Raw genomic sequence first — 24,981 nt, 5'->3', positions numbered from 1 at the left:
GGAGGCACCGCTGACCCTATTACCTTATAGGAATCCTGTGTGTGAGATGCCCTCTTATCCCATCACAGGGAGGCACCGCTGTCCCTATTACCTTATAGGAATCCCGTGTGTGAGACGCCCTCTTATCCCATCACAGGGAGGCACCGCTGTCCCTATTACCTTATAGGAATCCCGTGTGTGAGACGCCCTCTTATCCCATCACAGGGAGGCACCGCTGACCCTATTATCTTATAGGAATCCCGTGTGTGAGACCCCCTCTTATCCCATCACAGGGGGGCACCGCTGTCCCTATTACCTTATAGGAATCCCGTGTGTGAGACGCCCTCTTATCCCATCACAGGGAGGCACCGCTGACCCTATTACCTTATAGGAATCCCGTGTGTGAAACGCCTCTTATCCCATCACAGGGAGGCACCGCTGACCCTATTACCTTATAGGAATCTAATAATATTAATGACAATTTGTTAATTACCATCTCGGTGTATGGATTATAAGGCTCCACACTTAAATTCTCTTTGAGTGGACAATTATCAGAGCTGTGTCCATCTGAAAATGAAAAAGAAGCATTATTAACAAATTTGTTTTACAGTTATACAGCGTGCAGCCACCTCTGGGGTGGGATCCTGAGTGATATATTGTATTTATACAGCTCCTCTCTATTACAGTTATACAGCGTGCAGCCACCTCTGGGGTGGGATCCTGAGTGATATATTGTATTTATACAGCGCCTCTCTATTACAGTTATACAGCGTGCAGCCACCTCTGGGGTGTGATCCTGAGTGCTATGTTGTATTTTTATACAGCGCCTCTCTATTACAGTTATACAGCGTGCAGCCAGCTCTGGGGTGGGATCCTGAGTGATATTGTATTTATACAGCACCTCTCTATTACAGTTACACAGCGTGCAGCCACCTCTGGGGTGTGATCCTGAGTGATATATTGTATTTATACAGCACCTCTCTATTACAGTTATACAGCGTGCAGCCACCTCTGGGGTGGGATCCTGAGTGATATATTGTATTTATACAGCGCCTCTCTATTACAGTTATACAGCGTGCAGCCACCTCTGGGGTGTGATCCTGAGTGATATATTGTATTTAGACAGCACCTCTCTATTACAGTTACACAGCGTGCAGCCACCTCTGGGGTGTGATCCTGAGTGATATATTGTATTTATACAGCGCCTCTCTATTACAGTTATACAGCGTGCAGCCACCTCTGGGGTGTGATCCTGAGTGCTATGTTGTATTTTTATACAGCGCCTCTCTATTACAGTTATACAGCGTGCAGCCAGCTCTGGGGTGGGATCCTGAGTGATATTGTATTTATACAGCACCTCTCTATTACAGTTACACAGCGTGCAGCCACCTCTGGGGTGTGATCCTGAGTGATATATTGTATTTATACAGCACCTCTCTATTACAGTTATACAGCGTGCAGCCACCTCTGGGGTGGGATCCTGAGTGATATATTGTATTTATACAGCGCCTCTCTATTACAGTTATACAGCGTGCAGCCACCTCTGGGGTGTGATCCTGAGTGATATATTGTATTTAGACAGCACCTCTCTATTACAGTTACACAGCGTGCAGCCACCTCTGGGGTGTGATCCTGAGTGATATATTGTATTTATACAGCGCCTCTCTATTACAGTTATACAGCGTGCAGCCACCTCTGGGGTGTGATCCTGAGTGATATATTGTATTTATACCGCTCCTCTATATTACAGTTATACAGCGTGCAGCCACCTCTGGGGTGGGATCCTGAGTGATATATTGTATTTATACAGCACCTCTCTATTACAGTTAATCAGCGTGCAGCCACCTCTGGGGTGTGATCCTGAGTGATATATTGTATTTATACAGCTCCTCTCTATTACAGTTATACAGCGTGCAGCCACCTCTGGGGTGGGATCCTGAGTGATATTGTATTTATACTGCACCTCTCTATTACAGTTATACAGCGTGCAGCCACCTCTGGGGTGGGATCCTGAGTGATATATTGTATTTATACAGCGCCTCTCTATTACAGTTATACAGCGTGCAGCCACCTCTGGGGTGTGATCCTGAGTGATATATTGTATTTATACAGCTCCTCTCTATTACAGTTACACAGCGTGCAGCCACCTCTGGGGTGTGATCCTGAGTGATATTGTTGCACATATATATACACACACACACATAAAAAAAATAGGCTATATATATATTTTTTCAATTATTTTTAAACATGTTATTAATAAAAAAATATTATATATACAGTATACAAACACTAAGTGTATATAATGCAAGAAAACAATATATATTCATTACCTTTTTCTAGTTGAAGAGGGTCAGACGCCTTTCTACAAAGAAAGAATGAGTCAGAGTAGCGAACACGCATGCACACGCATGCACACGCATGCAGACACATACACATACACATACACATACACACATACAATCACACACCTATATACACAAACACATATATGTAAATGAATACAGTACAAATAAACGATAATAACACATGTACACATACTGTGCATGCACATACATGTACTTATACATACGCACACACATATCCAGTGGCGAGAAAAAGTTTGAGAACCTCTTAGTATTTTCCCATATTTGAAACCTAAAACGTTAATCTAGATAGCAGGGGTCTCCTCCCGGCTCATCTCCCATGGACACCCTTCTTGGTCAGTCTTTTTCTGCTCATTGAGTCATGAGCACTCACATCAGCCGAGGCGAGAGTGGCCGGCAGATCCTTGGATGTCACTCCGGGGGTCCTTGGTGACTTCCTGGAAGATTTGCCGGTTTGTTCTTGGAGAGATTTCGGTCGGACGTCCGCTCCCGGGAAGAGTGACCGAGGTCTGGAACGTTCTCCATTTGTAGACTATCTGTGACGGTGGGCTGGTGGAGACCTACATTCTTAACCCTTTCTAGACCGAGGAGCAACAATAACGGCTTTCCTGAGGTCCTCACAGATGTCTTGTGATCGGGGCATGATGTGTTTTCACACACCTGTATGGTGAAGACCAAACTCACAGAGTTTCTGATCTTTATACAGGGTGGGACCTCCCAAACTCACACCTGAAGATCTACCTAATTATTTAAACGTGATTCTAATGATCCAACTTTAATGTAGCTAATTAAACCAGGATCTCACTTACTTTTGCACATATGCTTACTCTTAATTACTCGTTATTTGTCTAATTCATACATCGTTTTATTTCAGAAGATATGGAATTGGTTAATATAAGCCCGATTGGATATTTAAGAAAGGACTGGTTTTGAACAAGAAGGTTATCCTGGAAAAAACGATGGAATTTCCGTAATTATCCTTGCGTTTCACCAACTGTTCCTGTCGTTGATAAGTTAGCGCAGAACGAGTCAACACCAAATACACACACCACACACAAACACCACACACACACACACACACACACACACACACACACACACTTACTTGCATTGTCCAATAAAATGACAAATTGCTACTGAAACCAGGGTGACAAATGACACAGCCACAATGATGATGACAAAGATAGTTGTAAGTGAAGCATTTTTTGTGTCTGTAAAGAAAGATATAGATACAGTAACTCCCTTCTGTCTGTGTCACCGTGTCACCCTGCGGGGGGAGGGGGAGGCTCATAGCTCCCTTCTGTCTGTGTCACCGTGTCACCCTGCGGAGGGAGGGACAGACGCATAGCTCCCTTCTGTCTGTGTCACTGTGTCACCCTGCGGGGGGAGGGACAGACTCATAGCTCCCTTCTGTCTGTGTCACTGTATCACCTTGCGGGGGGAGGGACAGACTCATAGCTCCCTTCTGTCTGTGTCACTGTGTCACCCTGCGGGGGAGGGACAGACTCATAGCTCCCTTCTGACTGTGTCACCCTGCGGGGAGAGGGACACACTCACAGCTCCCTTCTGTCTGTGTCACTGTGTCACCCTGCGGGGGAGGGACAGACTCATAGCTCCCTTCTGTCTGTGTCACTGTGTCACCCTGCGGGGGGGAGGGACAGTCTCATAGCTCCCTTCTGTCTGTGTCACTGTGTCACCCTGCGGGGGGAGGGACAGGCTCATAGCTCCCTTCTGTCTGTGTCACTGTGTCACCCTGCGGGGGGAGGGACACACAGCTTCTTCTTGTCACCTACCCGTGTCCACTTCCGTTTCCGTTACCGGGGTTGGTGTCGGGGGTTCCAGGTCATACTCGGCAGTAACGTTCGGATACTCCTCTACCTCACACCTCCAGCGTCCATGGTTCTTCCTACTTGTGGGGTCCAGGGGGAAGAGGACTCTCTGAGGACCCAGTTTTGTCCCACGGTGTACCCCGTTTAATGACCATCGAAAGGTGACATTGCGTCGGTGCTGAACTTCCGTTCCTGGGCAGAGACGGCAGAAGAGGGCACTGCCAGTTGTGAAGTGAGCGGGGATGAGATTGAGGGCGAGCGTGGGGGTAACCGGGCAACCTTAGGGGAGAGAGAGAGAAGTAGGGGGAGAGAGAGGAAGAGGGACAGAGACAGAGCACACTATGTTAAACACAAACACATACAGAGTATTTACAGTGTACTGAGGGGGGGAGTGTTCTGGAAGGAGATTCCAGGAGGAGTAACAGGTGGAGGAGCCTCACTGTATATATTGTAGCTATATTCCTGAGTCTATAGACGTGAGAAGGACCTGCTCCATTTATTGTGTGGTAGTTAGGGCAAGCACCCGCAGATATGGACAAGGTGAACGCAGTAGTTCCGAAGAGATGGATTCCAGGGTGGATCCGAACCGGCAGGATCATATTGGCTTCAGCCGTTGCGTGCCAAGAAGTTACCGCCAGATTACATAACCGGTACACGGCTTTCTTGAGTTGGCCAGAGGCTGCAAGGGGCTCCTTAGTGACAGAGAATAATGGCTGTTATTACACCCGTATACACTCCCAGCCTGGGCTGATCCAGCACCCTGACAGGGTAACAGATACTGAGCTAAGCTATGTATATAGTCTACGCACGTAAGCTTCATTATATATATATATATATACACACATAGTTTACATACACATCCATACAATTCTTTTGACATATATGCATACGCCCACTTCTATATATGTAGGCCTACTGTATATACATGCAATAAGTAATACACACACGTATGTATATACTATATATATATATATATATATATATATATATATGTATATACTATATATATATATATATATATATATATATAATATACGGCTCACCTTCTGTTCCAACATAGTTACATAGTAGATGAGGTTGAAAATAGACATATGTCCATCAAGATCAACCTATGCTACATTTTGACGACAAATACTTATCCTACATTTGTATTTACAGCATTTTGATCCAGAGGAAGGCAAACAAACCCCCCCCCTCCCCCAGTGACACATTATCCAAAGATATCCCATACGGGGAGAAATAAATTCCTTCCTGACTCCAAATACTGAGAATTCTAACGTTTACTTATTCTGTATATCCCTTTATACCTTTCCTTTCTAAAAAATAAGATGTCTTTGAAGGGAGGAGGTAACCAGGCGATACAATAAAGGTTTAAGCCCAGCTGGTTACCCCAGAAACCGTGGGGTCCCCCCCCCGGGGTCCCCCCCACCCCCCCCCCCCCGCAGCTAACAAAGAATTAGTTATTTAGAATTAGAATCAGTGCTCACCCAAACACAGTTAGAACTGGTACAGCAGCACCACCTAGTGGTGGAATAAATTAATACATTTAATAAATTAAAAGGTGTTCAACCACATTAAAAGGCAATGCAAAAAATGAAGAGTAGAAAAAATGAAATAAATAAATATATACACATCAAAATAAATATATGTACGTAGCCGGGTTACCTGATGGCTTCTATTCTGCCCTTAGCCTGGCAGTAACCCCTGGCACAATCAGGTTGCCAGTAGCTGATATGGGGGTTTTCCCCCTCTCCGAGGAGCTGCACTTGAGTGACAGTGGGAGGCGGTGACAGCAGGCCTGGGCATGACCAATCATGAACCAGACCTGGTGCCCTCCTCCTGGCTGCACTTAAAGGCAGGACCGCCCTAAATTGGTAGGTTGTCCTTTCCCCACTTGAGGAAGGCAGGTCGCAGAGTGGAAAGGCTGAGATTGGGCCTTCTCCAGTGCTCTTCCCTCTGGGGGAGATTGAGTGTGGACCACACCTCTGCCTCTGCTAGGGGGGAAGGGAAGAGCTGGGACGGCGGCGAGTGCCCTTGGCCTGTAGTGACGGTCCAGGGACCATCCTTGAGTGACTAGCTGAGAGTTACTGCATCGGGCAGAACCTTCCTTGTTCCTGTAAATGTACAGAAGAGCAATAAACCCGTTCCTGTGGTTATACCTCCTGCCTGGTGCGTGACCTAACTGGGGGGGGAGAGGTAATAAGTTCTACCGTGGGAGATCACCTTCAGTTCCTGGAGCCTACGGCAGATGGAGGCGCTGCACTGCCAAGGAGATATGTGGGGTATGAACCCCAGAAGCCTAGCCCTGTGTCCCCACTACCACCGGCGGACGCCTCAGCCCTCCTGTTACCAGCAGAGCGAGAGTTTCCAATTGGTCAGTCCGTATGTCCCGCCCACGGTGTATGCCGAGCCGGCTTGGCACGCCCCCTCCTCTGACGTCAGCCAAAGGACGAGCCCCTATTCCTATTGGCTGGCGGGGAGGGAATTCCCACGCTCTGACCGGTCGCTCCTCCTTCCTTCATGCTGAAGATGGCTTAGCGGAGGGTACGCAAGGAGAAGCCCCAGTCAGAGAACCAGGCCATCCGGTGACTTGTGTCGATGACGCGAGGACGGGCTTTTCAATATGGCTCTGTTCCAAATAGCAGAGCAACCGGCTTCGTTTTGACGCTGGGAAAGTCACTAAGTCAGACGCGAGGTCCAAGTTCTTGTTTTGGAGTGTACCGGTGGTGGCTAGGATCTTTAGCCGAAAAGAGGACCAGGAAGCCCGGGGTGTAGATCCCGGTCAGGGTAAGCCCTCCGAAGCAGGCGACCGGCACTTATTTTAGCCTAGATATCACCCCCAGCATGTGTGTATATTTCCTGCATCTTTGTATTTCGCTGTGTGTACGCGGGTTTACACCAATAAACCTCATTTTATTCTACCGCTGTATTATGCCGAGTGAATGATCCCGGTATAAATGTGTTAAACGTCCTGGTCTCCCGTGACAATGTCCAACCTATTTTTGAAGATATCTCCTGTATCTGCCATCACAGCCTCCATGGGTAATGAATTCCACACTGTAACTGCCCTTACTGTAAAGAACCCTTTCCTTTGTTGCTGGTGAAATCTCCTTTCCTCCAACCTTAAGGGATGGCCCCGAGTCCTTAGTACTGCCTGTGGGGTGAATAGTTCTTTTGAAAGCTCCTTGTATTGTCCCCGAATATATTTGTATATAGTTATCATATCCCCTCTTGGACGCCTCTTTTCTAATGTAAATACATCTAATTTAGCTAGCCTCTCCTCATAAATTAGATTGTCCATCCCCTTTATTAATTTGGTGGCTCTTCTCTGCACTCTCTCTAGTTCCATAATGTCTTTTTTATGGAGTGGTGCCCAAAATTGTACTCCCTATTCAAGGTGTGGTCTTACTAATGCTTTGTAAAGGGGCATAATTATGTTTACTTCCCTTCCATCCATTGCCCGTTTAATGCAAGATAAGATCGTGTTTGCCTTTGCAGCTACTGCCTGACATTGGGCACTATTGCTAAGCCTGCAGTCTACAAGCACTCCTAAATCCTTCTCCATCAAGGATTCCCCCAATATATCCCCATTTTATTTGTAAGTCGCCTTTTTATTCTTGCATCCCAAATGCATAACCTTACATTTATCTGTATTAAACCTCATCTGCCATTTACCTGCCCACGTTTCCAGTCTCTCCAAGTCCTTCTGGAGAGAAATTACATCCTGCTCTGCTTCTATTACCTTACACAATTTAGTATCATCAGCAAAGATGGAGACTTTGCTCTCAATGCCAACCTCAAGGTCATTAATAAACAAGTTAAAAAGCAAGGGTCTCTCTCTCTCTCTCTCTCTCTCTCTCTCTCTCTCTCTCTCTCTCTCTCTCTCTCTCTCTCTCTCTCTCTTTTTCTCTCTTTCTCTCTTTCTCCTTTTCTCCCTTTCTCCCTTTCTCCCTTTCTCCCTTCCTCTGTCTAGCTTCCTCTTCTTTCTCTATCCCCCTGTCTCTATTTCTCTGCCTTTCTTCCTCCATCCCTCTGTCTCTGCCTGTCTCTCCGTCTGTCTCTTTCTGTCTCTCTCCCTCTGTTTTCCTCTGCCTCTCCCTTCCTCTATCCCTCTGCCTCTCCCTGTCTCTCTGTCTGGGTGTCTCCCTATCTCTCACTCTCCCCATCCTCTTTCAGGAAGAGATGAGAGAGCGGAACAAGCTGTGTCTTATCACTAACGAACAGTCCTAATTAATGTCATAGAAATATATATATATACATATATATATACATATATATATATATATATATATATATATATATATATATATATATATATATATATATATATATACATACATACATGTGTGTATAGGATCACCTTCTCACACATATCATCTATCTGCCCCCATACACTTTAATAGGATCCCCTCTTACACACATCAGCTGCCCCCATACACTTTAATAGGATCCCCCTCGTACACACATCAGCTGCCCCCATACACTTTAATAGGATCCCCCTCTTACACACATCAGCTGTCCCCATACACTTTAATAGGATCCCCCACTTACACACATCAGCTGCCCCCATACACTTTAATAGGATCCCCTCTTACACACATCAGCTGTCCCCATACACTTTAATAGGGTCCCCCTCTTACACACATCAGCTGTCCCCATACACTTTAATAGTATCTCCTCTTACACACATCAGCTGTCCCCATACACTTTAATAGGATCCCCCTCTTACACACATCAGCTGTCCCCATACACTTTAATAGGATCCCCCTCTTACACACATCAGTTGCCCCCATACACTTTAATAGGACCCCCCTCTTACACACATCAGCTGCCCCCATACACTTTAATAGGATCCCCCTCTTACACACATCAGCTGCCCCCATACACTTTAATAGGATCCCCCTCTTACACACATCAGCTGCCCCCATACACTTTAATAGGATCCCCCTCTTACACACATCAGCTGCCCCCATACACTTTAATAGGGTCCCCCTCTTACACACATCAGCTGTCCCCATACACTTTAATAGTATCTCCTCTTACACACATCAGCTGCCCCCATACACTTTAATAGGATTCCCCTCTTACACACATCAGCTGTCCCCATACACTTTAATAGGATCCCCTCTTACTCACATCAGCTGTCCCCATACACTTTAATAGGATCCCCCACTTACACACATCAGCTGCCCCCATACACATTAATAGGATCCCCTCTTACTCACATCAGCTGTCCCCATACACTTTAATAGGATCACCCTGTTACACACATCAGCTATCCCCTTACACGTTAATAGGATCCCCTCTTACACACATCAGCTGCCCCCATACACTTTAATAGGATCCCCCTCTTACACACATCAGCTGTCCCCATACACTTTAATAGGATCCCCCTCTTACACACATCAGCTGCCCCCATACACTTTAATAGGATCCCCCTCTTACACACATCAGCTGCCCCCATACACTTTAATAGGATCCCCCTCTTACACACATCAGCTGCCCCCATACACTTTAATAGGATCCCCTCTTACACACATCAGCTGTCCCCATACACTTTAATAGGATCCCCCTCTTACACACATCAGCTGTCCCCATACACTTTAATAGGATCCCCTCTTACACACATCAGCTGCCCCCATACACTTTAATAGGATCCCCCTCTTACACACATCAGCTGTCCCCATACACTTTAATAGGACCCCCCTCTTACACACATCAGCTGCCCCCATACACTTTAATAGGATCCCCTCTTACACACATCAGCTGTCCCCATACACTTTAATATGATCCCCTCTTACACACATCAGCTGCCCCCATACACTTTAATAGGATCCCCTCTTACACACATCAGCTGCCCCCATACACTTTAATAGGATCCCCCTCTTACACACATCAGCTGTCCCCATACACTTTAATAGGATCCCCCTCTTACACACATCAGCTGCCCCCATACACTTTAATAGGATCCCCTCTTACACACATCAGCTGTCCCCATACACTTTAACATGATCCCCTCTTACTCACATCAGCTGCCCCCATACACTTTAATAGGATCCCCCACTTACACACATCAGCTGTCCCCATACACTTTAATAGGATCCCCCTCTTACACACATCAGCTGTCCCCATACACTTTAATAGGACCCCCCTCTTACACACATCAGCTGCCCCCATACACTTTAATAGGATCCCCCTCTTACACACATCAGCTGTCCCCATACACTTTAATAGGATCCCCTCTTACACACATCAGCTGCCCCCATACACTTTAATAGGATCCCCCTCTTACACACATCAGCTGTCCCCATACACTTTAATAGGATCCCCTCTTACACACATCAGCTGCCCCCATACACTTTAATAGGGTCCCCCTCTTACACACATCAGCTGCCCCCATACACTTTAATAGGGTCCCCCTCTTACACACATCAGCTGCCCCCATACACTTTAATAGGGTCCCCTCTTACACACATCAGCTGCCCCCATACACTTTAATAGGGTCCCCCTCTTACACACATCAGCTGCCCCCATACACTTTAATAGGACCACCCTCTTACACACATCAGCTGTCCCCATACACTTTAATAGGATCCCCCCTCTTACACACATCAGCTGCCCCCATACACTTTAATAGGATCCCCTCTTACACACATCAGCTGCCCTCATACACTTTAATAGGATCCCCTCTTACACACATCAGCTGTCCCCATACACTTTAATAGGATCCCCTCTTACACACATCAGCTGTCCCCATACACTTTAATAGGATCCCCTCTTACACACATCAGCTGCCCCCATACACTTTAATAGGATCCCCCTCTTACACACATCAGCTGCCCCCATACACTTTAATAGGATCCCCCTCTTACACACAACAGCTGTCCCCATACACTTTAATAGGATCCCCTCTTACACACATCAGCTGTCCCCATACACTTTAATAGGATCCCCTCTTACACACATCAGCTGCCCCCATACACTTTAATAGGATCCCCACTTACACACAACAGCTGCCCCCATACACTTTAATAGGATCCCCTCTTACACACATCAGCTGTCCCCATACACTTTAATAGGATCACCCTCTGACACACATCAGCTACCCCCATACACTTTAATAGGATCCCCTCTTACACACATCATCTGTCCCCCATACACTTTAATAGGATCCCCTCTTACACACATCAGCTGCCCCCATACACTTTAATAGGATCCCCTCTTACACACATCAGCTACCCCCATACACTTTAATAGGATCCCCTCTTACACACATCAGCTGTCCCCATACACTTTAATAGGATCCGCCTCTTACACACATCAGCTGCCCCCATACACTTTAATAGGATCCCCCTCTTACACACATCAGCTGTCCCCATACACTTTAATAGGATCCGCCTCTTACACACATCAGCTGCCCCCATACACTTTAATAGGATCCGCCTCTTACACACATCAGCTGCCCCCATACACTTTAATAGGATCCCCCTCTTACACACAACAGCTGCCCCCATACACTTTAATAGGATCCCCTCTTACACACATCAGCTGTCCCCATACACTTTAATAGGATCACCCTCTGACACACATCAGCTACCCCATACACTTTAATAGGATCCCCCTCTTACACACATCAGCTGCCCCCATACACTTTAATAGGATCCCCTCTTACACACATCAGCTACCCCCATACACTTTAATAGGATCCCCTCTTACACACATCAGCTGTCCCCATACACTTTAATAGGATCCCCTCTTACACACATCAGCTGTCCCCATACACTTTAATAGGATCCCCCACTTACACACAACAGCTGCCCCCATACACTTTAATAGGATCCCCCTCTTACACACATCAGCTGTCCCCATACACTTTAATAGGATCCCCTCTTACACACATCAGCTGTCCCCATACACTTTAATAGGATTCCCCTCTTACACACATCAGCTGTCCCCATACACTTTAATAGGATCCCCTCTTACTCACATCAGCTGCCCCCATACACTTTAATAGGATCCCCCTCTTACACACATCAGCTGCCCCCATACACTTTAATAGGATCCCCCTCTTACACACATCAGCTGTCCCCATACACTTTAATAGGATCCCCTATTACACACATCAGCTGTCCCCATACACTTTAATAGGGTCACCCACTTACACACATCAGCTGTCCCCATACACTTTAATAGGATCCCCTCTTACACTCATCAGCTGCCCCCATACACTTTAATAGGGTCCCCTCTTACACACATCAGCTGTCCCCATACACATTAATAGGATCCCCCTCTTACACACATCAGCTGTTCCCATACACTTTAATAGGATCCCCTCTTACACACATCAGCTGCCCCCATACACTTTAATAGGATCCCCACTTACACACAACAGCTGCCCCCATACACTTTAATAGGATCCCCTCTTACACACATCAGCTGCCCCCATACACTTTAATAGGATCCCCTCTTACACACATCAGCTGTCCCCATACACTTTAATAGGATCACCTCTTACACACATCAGCTGCCCCCATACACTTTAATAGGATCCCCCTCTTACACACATCAGCTGCCCCCATACACTTTAATAGGATTCCCCTCTTACACACATCAGCTGCCCCCATACACTTTAATAGGATCCCCTCTTACACACATCAGCTGTCCCCATACACTTTAATAGGATCACCTCTTACACACATCAGCTGCCCCCATACACTTTAATAGGATCCCCCTCTTACTCACATCAGCTGCCCCCATACACTTTAATAGGGTCACCCACTTACACACATCAGCTGTTCCCATACACTTTAATAGGGTCACCCACTTACACACATCAGCTGCCCCCATACACTTTAATAGGATCCCCTCTTACATACATCAGCTGCCCCATACACATTAATAGGATCCCCCTCTTACACACATCAGCTGTCCCCATACACTTTAATAGGATCCCCCTCTTACACACGTAAGCTGTCCCCATACACTTTAATAGGATAACCCTCTTACACACATCAGCTGTCCCCATACACTTTAATAGGATCCCCTCTTACACACATCAGCTGCCCCCATACACTTTAATAGGATCCCCTCTTACACACATCAGCTGCCCCCATACACTTTAATAGGATCCCCTCTTACACACATCAGCTGCCCCCATACACTTTAATAGGATCCCCTCTTACACACATCAGCTGTCCCCATACACTTTAATAGGATCCCCTCTCACACACATCAGCTGTCCCCATACACTTTAATAGGATCCCCTCTTACTCACATCAGCTGTCCCCATACACTTTAATAGGGTCCCGATCTTACACACATCAGCTGTCCCCATACACTTTAATAGGATCACCCTCTTACACACATCAGCTGCCCCATACACTTTAATAGGATCCCCTCTTACACACATCAGCTGTGCCCAAAGAGTTTAATAGGATCCCCCTCTTACACACATCAGCTGTCCCCATACACTTTAATAGGATCCCCTCTTACTCACATCAGCTGTCCCCATACACTTTAATAGGGTCCCGATCTTACACACATCAGCTGTCCCCATACACTTTAATAGGATCCCCCTCTTACACACATCAGCTGCCCCCATACACTTTAATAGGATCCCCCTCTTACTCACATCAGCTGCCCCCATACACTTTAATAGGGTCCCCCTCTTACACACATCAGCTGCCCCCCATACACTTTAATAGGGTCCCCCTCTTACACACATCAGCTGTCCCCATACACTTTAATAGGATCCCCCTCTTACACACATCAGCTGCCCCCATACACTTTAATAGGATCCCCCTCTTACACACATCAGCTGTTCCCATACACTTTAATAGGATCCCCCTCTTACACACATCAGCTGCCCCCATACACTTTAATAGGATCCCCCTCTTACACACATCAGCTGTTCCCATACACTTTAATAGGATCCCCTCTCACACACATCAGCTGTCCCCATACACTTTAATAGGATCCCCCTCTTACACACATCAGCTGCCCCCATACACATTAATAGGGTCACCCACTTACACACATAAGCTGTTCCCATACACATTAATAGGATCCCCCTCTTACTCACATCAGCTGCCCCCATACACTTTAAAAGGATCCCCCTCTTACACACATCAGCTGCCCCCATACACATTAATAGGATCCCCCTCTTACACACATAAGCTGTTCCCATACACATTAATAGGATCCCCCTCTTACTCACATCAGCTGCCCCCATACACTTTAATAGGATCCCCCTCTTACACACATCAGCTGTCCCCATACACATTAATAGGATCCGCCTCTTACACACATAAGCTGTTCCCATACACATTAATAAGATCCCCCTCTTACACACGTAAGCTGTTCCCATACACATTAATAGGATCCCCCTCTTACTCACATCAGCTGCCCCCATACACTTTAATAGGATCCCCCTCTTACACACATCAGCTGCCCCCATACACTTTAATAGGATCCCCCTCTTACACACATCAGCTGCCCCCATACACTTTAATAGGATCCCCCTCTTACACACATCAGCTGCCCCCATACACTTTAATAGGATCCCCCTCTTACACACATCAGCTGCCCCCATACACTTTAATAGGATCCCCTCTTACACACATCAGCTGTCCCCATAGAGTTTAATAGGATCCCCTCTTACACACATCAGCTGTCCCCATACACTTTAATAGGATCCCCTCTCACACAAATCAGCTGTCCCCATACACTTTAATAGGATCCCCTCTCACACACATCAGCTGTCCCCATACACTTTAATAGGATCCCCTCTTACACACATCAGCTGCCCCATACACTTTAATAGGATCCCCCTCTTACACACATCAGCTGCCCCCATACACTTTAATAGGGTCCCGATCTTACACACATCAGCTGTCCCCATACACTTTAATAGGATCCCCTCTTACACACATCAGCTGCCCCATACACTTTAATAGGAAACCCCTCTTACACACATCAGCTGTCCCCATACACTTTAATAGGGTCCCCCTCTTACTCACATCAGCTGCCCCCATACACTTTAATAGGATCCCCCTCTTACACACATCAGCTGCCCCCATACACTTTAATAGGATCCCCTCTTACACACATCAGCTGCCCCCATACACTTTAATAGGATCCCCCTCTTACACACATCAGCTGTTCCCATACACTTTAATAGGATCCCCCTCTTACACACATCAGCTGTCCCCATACACTTTAATAGGATCCCCTCTTACACACATCAGCTGTCCCCATACACTTTAATAGGATCCCCCTCTTACACACATCAGCTGCCCCATACACTTTAATAGGATCCCCCTCTTACACACATCAGCTGTCCCCATACACTTTAATAGGACCACCCTCTTACACACATCAGCTGCCCCCATACACTTTAATAGGATCCCCTCTTACACACATCAGCTGCCCCCATACACTTTAATAGGATCCCCCTCTTACACACATCAGCTGTCCCCATACACTTTAATAGGATCCCCCTCTTACACACATCAGCTGTCCCCATACACTTTAATAGGATCCCCTCTTACACACATCAGCTGCCCCCATACACTTTAATAGGATACGCCTCTTACACACATCAGCTGCCCCCATACACTTTAATATCATCCCCTCTTACACACATCAGCTGCCCCATACACTTTAATAGGATCCCCCTCTTACACACATCAGCTGTTCCCATACACTTTAATAGGATCCCCCTCTTACACACATCAGCTGTCCCCATACACTTTAATAGGATCCCCTCTTACACACATCAGCTGCCCCCATACACTTTAATAGGATCCCCTCTTACACACATCAGCTGCCCCCATACACTTTAATAGGATCCCCCTCTTACACACATCAGCTGTCCCCATACACTTTAATAGGATCCCCCTCTTACACACATCAGCTGCCCCCATACACTTTAATAGGATACGCCTCTTACACACATCAGCTGCCCCCATACACTTTAATAGGATCCCCTCTTACACACATCAGCTGCCCCATACACTTTAATAGGAAACCCCTCTTACACACATCAGCTGTCCCCATACACTTTAATAGGGTCCCCCTCTTACTCACATCAGCTGCCCCCATACACTTTAATAGGATCCCCCTCTTACACACATCAGCTGCCCCCATACACTTTAATAGGATCCCCTCTTACACACATCAGCTGCCCCCATACACTTTAATAGGATCCCCCTCTTACACACATCAGCTACCCCCATACACTTTAATAGGATCCCCCTCTTACACACATCAGCTGTCCCCATACACTTTAATAGGATCCCCTCTTACACACATCAGCTGCCCCCATACACTTTAATAGGATCCCCTCTTACACACATCAGCTGCCCCCATACACTTTAATAGGATCCCCTCTTACACACATCAGCTGCCCCCATACACTTTAATAGGATCCCCCTCTTACACACATCAGCTGTCCCCATACACTTTAATAGGATCCCCCTCTTACACACATCAGCTGTCCCCATACACTTTAATAGGATCCCCTCTTACACACATCAGCTGCCCCATACACTTTAATAGGAAACCCCTCTTACACACATCAGCTGTCCCCATACACTTTAATAGGGTCCCCCTCTTACTCACATCAGCTGCCCCCATACACTTTAATAGGATCCCCCTCTTACACACATCAGCTGCCCCCATACACTTTAATAGGATCCCCTCTTACACACATCAGCTGCCCCCATACACTTTAATAGGATCCCCCTCTTACACACATCAGCTGTTCCCATACACTTTAATAGGATCCCCCTCTTACACACATCAGCTGTCCCCATACACTTTAATAGGATCCCCTCTTACACACATCAGCTGCCCCCATACACTTTAATAGGATCCCCTCTTACACACATCAGCTGCCCCCATACACTTTAATAGGATCCCCCTCTTACACACATCAGCTGTCCCCATACACTTTAATAGGATCCCCCTCTTACACACATCAGCTGCCCCCATACACTTTAATAGGATCCCCCTCTTACACACATCAGCTGTCCCCATACACTTTAATAGGATCCCCTCTTACACACATCAGCTGCCCCCATACACTTTAATAGGATCCCCCTCTTACACACATCAGCTGCCCCCATACACTTTAATTGGGTCCCCCTCTTACACAGATCAGCTGCCCCCATACACTTTAATAGGATCCCCTCTTACACACATCAGCTGTCCCCATACACATTAATAGGATCCCCCTCTTACACACATCAGCTGCCCCCATACACTTTAATAGGATCCCCTCTTATACACATCAGCTGTCCCCATACACTTTAATAGGATCCCCCTCTTACACACATCAGCTGTCCCCATACACTTTAATAGGATCCCCTCTTACACACATCAGCTGCCCCCATACACTTTAATAGGATCCCCCTCTTACACACATCAGCTGCCCCCATACACTTTAATAGGATCCCCCTCTTACACACATCAGCTGCCCCCATACACTTTAATAGGATCCCCTCTTATACACATCAGCTGCCCCCATACATTTTAATAGGATCCCCCTCTTACACACCTCAGCTGCCCCCATACACATTAATAGGATCCCCCTCTTACACACATCAGCTGCCCCCATACACTTTAATAGGATCCCCCTCTTACACACATCAGCTGCCCCCATACACTTTAATAGGATCCCCTCTTATACACATCAGCTGCCCCCATACACTTTAATAGGATCCCCTATTATACACATCAGCTGCCCCCATACACTTTAATAGGATCCCCCTCTTACACACATCAGCTGTTCCCATACACTTTAATAGGATCCCCCTCTTACACACATCAGCTGTCCCCATACACTTTAATAGGATCCCCTCTTACACACATCAGCTGTCCCCATACACTTTAATAGGATCCCCCTCTTACACACATCAGCTGCCCCCATACACTTTAAAAGGATCCCCTCTAACACACATCAGCTGCCCCCATACACTTTAATAGGGTCCCCCTCTTACACAAATCAGCTGTCCCCATACACTTTAATAGGATCCCCCTCTTACACACATCAGCTGTCCCCATACACTTTAATAGGATCCCCTCTTACACACATCAGCTGCCCCCATACACTTTAATAGGGTCCCCCTCTTACACACATCAGCTGTCCCCATACACTTTAATAGGATCACCCTCTTACACACATCAGCTGTCCCCATACACTTTAATAGGATCCCCCTCTTACACACATCAGCTGCCCCCATACACTTTAATAGGATCACCCTCTTACACACATCAGCTGCCCCCATACACTTTAATAGGATCCCCTCTTACACACATCAGCTGCCCCCATACACTTTAATAGGATCCCCTCTTACTCACATCAGCTGTCCCCATACACTTTAATAGGATCCGCCTCTTACACACATCATCTGTCCCCCATACACTTTAATAGGATCCCCCTCTTACACACATCAGCTGTCCCCATACACTTTAATAGGATCCCCTCTTACACACATCAGCTGTCCCCATACACTTTAATAGGATCCCCCTCTTACACACATCAGCTGCCCCATACACTTTAATAGGATCCCCTCTTACACACATCAGCTGCCCCCATACACTTTAATAGGATCCCCTCTTACACACATCAGCTGCCCCCATACACTTTAATAGGATCCCCCTCTTACACACATCAGCTGCCCCCATACACTTTAATAGGATCCCCCTCTTACACACATCAGCTGCCCCCATACACTTTAATAGGATCCCCTCTTATACACATCAGCTGCCCCCATACACTTTAATAGGATCCCCTATTATACACATCAGCTGCCCCCATACACTTTAATAGGATCCCCCTCTTACACACATCAGCTGTTCCCATACACTTTAATAGGATCCCCCTCTTACACACATCAGCTGTCCCCATACACTTTAAAAGGATCCCCTCTAACACACATCAGCTGCCCCCATACACTTTAATAGGGTCCCCCTCTTACACACATCAGCTGTCCCCATACACTTTAATAGGATCCCCCTCTTACACACATCAGCTGTCCCCATACACTTTAATAGGATCCCCTCTTACACACATCAGCTGCCCCCATACACTTTAATAGGGTCCCCCTCTTACACACATCAGCTGTCCCCATACACTTTAATAGGATCACCCTCTTACACACATCAGCTGTCCCCATACACTTTAATAGGATCACCCTCTTACACACATCAGCTGCCCCCATACACTTTAATAGGATCACCCTCTTACACACATCAGCTGCCCCCATACACTTTAATAGGATCCCCTCTTACACACATCAGCTGCCCCCATACACTTTAATAGGATCCCCTCTTACTCACATCAGCTGTCCCCATACACTTTAATAGGATCCGCCTCTTACACACATCATCTGTCCCCCATACACTTTAATAGGATCCCCCTCTTACACACATCAGCTGTCCCCATACACTTTAATAGGATCCCCCTCTTACACACATCAGCTGCCCCCATACACTTTAATAGGATCCCCTCTTACACACATCAGCTGTCCCCATACACTTTAATAGGATCCCCCTCTTACACACATCAGCTGCCCCATACACTTTAATAGGATCCCCTCTTACACACATCAGCTGCCCCCATACACTTTAATAGGATCCCCTCTTACACACATCAGCTGCCCCCATACACTTTAATAGGATCCCCCTCTTACACACATCAGCTGTCCCAATACACTTTAATAGGATCCCCTCTTACACACATCAGCTGCCCCCATACACTTTAATAGGGTCCCCTTCTTACACACATCCGCTGTCCCCATACACTTTAATAGGATCCCCTCTTATACACATCATCTGTCCCCCATACACTTTAATAGGATCCCCTCTTACACACATCAGCTGTCCCCATACACTTTAATAGGATCCCCCTCTTACTCACATCAGCTGTCCCCATACACTTTAATAGGGTCCCCCTCTTACACACATCAGCTGCCCCCATACACTTTAATAGGGTCCCCCTCTTACACACATCAGCGGCCCCCATACACTTTAATAGGATCCCCTCTTACACACATCAGCTGCCCCCATACACTTTAATAGGATCCCCTCTTACTCACATCAGCTGTCCCCATACACTTTAATAGGATCCGCCTCTTACACACATCATCTGTCCCCCATACACTTTAATAGGATCCCCTCTTACTCACATCAGCTGCCCCCATACACTTTAATAGGATCCCCCTCTTACACACATCAGCTGTCCCCATACACTTTAATAGGATCCCCCTCTTACACACATCAGCTGCCCCCATACACTTTAATAGGATCCCCTCTTACACACATCAGCTGTCCCCATACACTTTAATAGGATCCCCCTCTTACACACATCAGCTGCCCCATACACTTTAATAGGATCCCCTCTTACACACATCAGCTGCCCCCATACACTTTAATAGGATCCCCCTCTTACACACATCAGCTGCCCCCATACACTTTAATAGGATCCCCCACTTACACACATCAGCTGTCCCCATACACTTTAATAGGATCCCCTCTTACTCACATCAGCTGTCCCCATACACTTTAATAGGATCCGCCTCTTACACACATCATCTGTCCCCCATACACTTTAATAGGATCCCCCTCTTACACACATCAGCTGTCCCCATACACTTTAATAGGGTCCCCTCTTACACACATCAGCGGCCCCCATACACTTTAATAGGATCCCCTCTTACTCACATCAGCTGTCCCCATACACTTTAATAGGATCCCCTCTTACACACATCAGCTGCCCCCATACACATTAATATGATCCCCCTCTTACACACATCAGCTGTCCCCATACACTTTAATAGGATCCCCTCTTACACACATCAGCTGTCCCCATACACTTTAATAGGATACCCCTCTTACACACATCAGCTGTCCCCATACACTTTAATAGGATCACCCTCTGACACACATCAGCTGTCCCCATACACTTTAATAGGATCCCCCTCTTACACACATCAGCTGTCCCCATACACTTTAATAGGATCCCCCTCTTACACACATCAGCTGCCCCCATACACTTTAATAGGGTCCCCTCTTACACACATCAGCTGTCCCCATACACTTTAATAGGGTCCCCTCTTACACACATCAGCGGCCCCCATACACTTTAATAGGATCCCCTCTTACTCACATCAGCTGTCCCCATACACTTTAATAGGATCCGCCTCTTACACACATCATCTGTCCCCCATACACTTTAATAGGATCCCCCTCTTACACACATCAGCTGCTCCCATACACTTTAATAGGATCCCCCTCTTACACACATCAGCTGTCCCCATACACTTTAATAGGATCCCCCTCTTACACACATCAGCTGCCCCCATACACTTTAATAGGATCCCCTCTTACACACATCAGCTGTCCCCATACACTTTAATAGGATCCCCCTCTTACACACATCAGCTGCCCCATACACTTTAATAGGATCCCCCTCTTACACACATCAGCTGTCCCAATACACTTTAATAGGATCCCCTCTTACACACATCAGTTGCCCCCATACACTTTAATAGGATCCCCCTCTTACACACATCAGCTGTCCCAATACACTTTAATAGGATCCCCTCTTACACACATCAGCTGCCCCCATACACTTTAATAGGGTCCCCTTCTTACACACATCCGCTGTCCCCATACACTTTAATAGGATCCCCCACTTACACACATCAGCTGTCCCCATACACTTTAATAGGATCCCCTCTTACACACATCAGCTGCCCCCATACACATTAATATGATCCCCCTCTTACACACATCAGCTACCCCCATACACTTTAATAGGATCCCCTCTTACTCACATCAGCTGTCCCCATACACTTTAATAGGATCCGCCTCTTACACACATCATCTGTCCCCCATACACTTTAATAGGATCCCCCTCTTACACACATCAGCTGTCCCCATACACTTTAATAGGGTCCCCTCTTACACACATCAGCGGCCCCCATACACTTTAATAGGATCCCCTCTTACTCACATCAGCTGTCCCCATACACTTTAATAGGATCCCCTCTTACTCACATCAGCTGTCCCCATACACATTAATATGATCCCCCTCTTACACACATCAGCTGTCCCCATACACTTTAATAGGATCCCCCACTTACACACATCAGCTGCCCCCATACACTTTAATAGGATCCCCTCTTACACACATCAGCTGTCCCCATACACTTTAATAGGATCCCCCTCTTACACACATCAGCTGTCCCCATACACTTTAATAGGATCCCCCTCTTACACACATCAGCTGCCCCCATACACTTTAATAGGGTCCCCCTCTTACACACATCAGCTGCCCCCATACACTTTAATAGGATCCCCTCTTACACACATCAGCTGTCCCCATACACTTTAATAGGATCCCCCTCTTACACACATCAGCTGTCCCCATACACTTTAATAGGATCCCCCACTTACACACATCAGCTGCCCCCATACACATTAATAGGATCACCCTCTGACACACATCAGCTGTCCCCATACACTTTAATAGGATCCCCCTCTTACACACATCAGCTGTCCCCATACACTTTAATAGGATCCCCCTCTTACACACATCAGCTGCCCCCATACACTTTAATAGGGTCCCCCTCTTACACACATCAGCTGTCCCCATACACATTAATAGGATCCCCTCTTACACACATCAGCTGCCCCCATACACTTTAATAGGGTCCCCTCTTACACACATCAGCTGTCCCCATACACTTTAATAGGGTCCCCTCTTACACACATCAGCGGCCCCCATACACTTTAATAGGATCCCCTCTTACTCACATCAGCTGTCCCCATACACTTTAATAGGATCCGCCTCTTACACACATCATCTGTCCCCCATACACTTTAATAGGATCCCCCTCTTACACACATCAGCTGCTCCCATACACTTTAATAGGATCCCCCTCTTACACACATCAGCTGTCCCCATACACTTTAATAGGATCCCCCTCTTACACACATCAGCTGCCCCCATACACTTTAATAGGATCCCCTCTTACACACATCAGCTGTCCCCATACACTTTAATAGGATCCCCCTCTTACACACATCAGCTGCCCCATACACTTTAATAGGATCCCCCTCTTACACACATCAGCTGTCCCAATACACTTTAATAGGATCCCCTCTTACACACATCAGTTGCCCCCATACACTTTAATAGGATCCCCCTCTTACACACATCAGCTGTCCCAATACACTTTAATAGGATCCCCTCTTACACACATCAGCTGCCCCCATACACTTTAATAGGGTCCCCTTCTTACACACATCCGCTGTCCCCATACACTTTAATAGGATCCCCCACTTACACACATCAGCTGTCCCCATACACTTTAATAGGATCCCCCACTTACACACATCAGCTGCCCCCATACACTTTAATAGGATCCCCCTCTTACACACATCAGCTGCCCCCATACACTTTAATAGGATCCCCCTCTTACACACATCAGCTGCCCCCATACACTTTAATAGGATCCCCTCTGACACACATCAGCTGTCCCCATACACTTTAATAGGATCCCCCTCTTACACACATCAGCTGTCCCCATACACTTTAATAGGATCCCCTCTTACACACATCAGCTGTCCCCATACACTTTAATAGGATCCCCTCTTACTCACATCAGCTGCCCCCATACACTTTAATAGGATCCCCTCTTACACACATCAGCTGTCCCCATACACTTTAATAGGATCCCCCTCTTACACACATCAGCTGTCCCCATACACTTTAATAGGATCCCCTCTTACACACATCAGCTGCCCCCATACACTTTAATAGTATCTCCTCTTACACACATCAGCTACCCCCATACACTTTAATAGGGTCACCCTCTTACACACATCAGCTGCCCCCATACACTTTAATAGGATCCCCCTCTTACACACATCAGCTACCCCCATACACTTTAATAGGATCCCCCTCTTACACACATCAGCTGTCCCCATACAGTTTAATAGGATCACCCACTTACACACATCAGCTGCCCCCATACACTTTAATAGGATCCCCCTCTTACACACATCAGCTGTCCCCATACACTTTAATAGGATCACCCACTTACACACATCAGCTGCCCCCATACACTGTAATAGGATCCCCCTCTTACACACATCAGCTGCCCCCATACACTTTAATAGGGTCCCCTCTTACACACATCAGCTGTCCCCATACACTTTAATAGGGTCCCCCTCTTACACACATCAGCTGCCCCCATACACTTTAATAGGATCCCCCTCTTACACACATCAGCTGTCCCCATACACTTTAATAGGGTCCCCTCTTACACACATCAGCTGCCCCCATACACTTTAATAGGATCCCCCTCTTACACACATCAGCTGCCCCCATACACTTTAATAGGATCCCCCTCTTACACACATCAGCTGCCCCCATACACTTTAATAGGATCCCCTCTTACACACATCAGCTGCCCCCATACACTTTAATAGGGTCCCCCTCTTACACACATCAGCTGTCCCCATACACTTTAATAGGGTCACCCACTTACACACATCAGCTGCCCCCATACACTTTAATAGGATCCCCTCTTACACACATCAGCTGTCCCCATACACTTTAATAGGGTCCCCCTCTTACACACATCAGCTGCCCCATACACTTTAATAGGATCCCCTCTTACACACATCAGCTGCCCCCATACACTTTAATAGGATCCCCCTCTTACACACATCAGCTGCCCCCATACACTTTAATAGGATCCCCCTCTTACACACATCAGCTGCCCCCATACACTTTA

At 46.7% G+C, this 24,981-nt stretch overlaps 1 protein-coding gene across 1 annotated transcript in view; it reads right to left on the bottom strand.

The window, feature by feature from the left end:
* LOC142483196 (uncharacterized) overlaps window positions 1-24,981 on the bottom strand; it is a 108,805-nt gene that overhangs the window by 4,032 nt on the left and 79,792 nt on the right. The window contains exons 4-7 of the mRNA XM_075583263.1: window positions 4,136-4,450; window positions 3,448-3,553; window positions 2,310-2,341; window positions 473-546 (exon numbers count right to left, since the gene is read on the bottom strand). Of these exons, the coding sequence (XP_075439378.1) occupies window positions 473-546; window positions 2,310-2,341; window positions 3,448-3,553; window positions 4,136-4,450 (527 nt within the window). The remainder of the gene's footprint in view (window positions 1-472; window positions 547-2,309; window positions 2,342-3,447; window positions 3,554-4,135; window positions 4,451-24,981) is intronic.

The sequence above is a fragment of the Ascaphus truei genome, unplaced genomic scaffold, assembly GCF_040206685.1.
Source record: "Ascaphus truei isolate aAscTru1 unplaced genomic scaffold, aAscTru1.hap1 HAP1_SCAFFOLD_306, whole genome shotgun sequence".
Taxonomy (NCBI): domain Eukaryota; kingdom Metazoa; phylum Chordata; class Amphibia; order Anura; family Ascaphidae; genus Ascaphus; species Ascaphus truei.
This window is presented reverse-complemented; position numbering and strand designations above follow the sequence as displayed.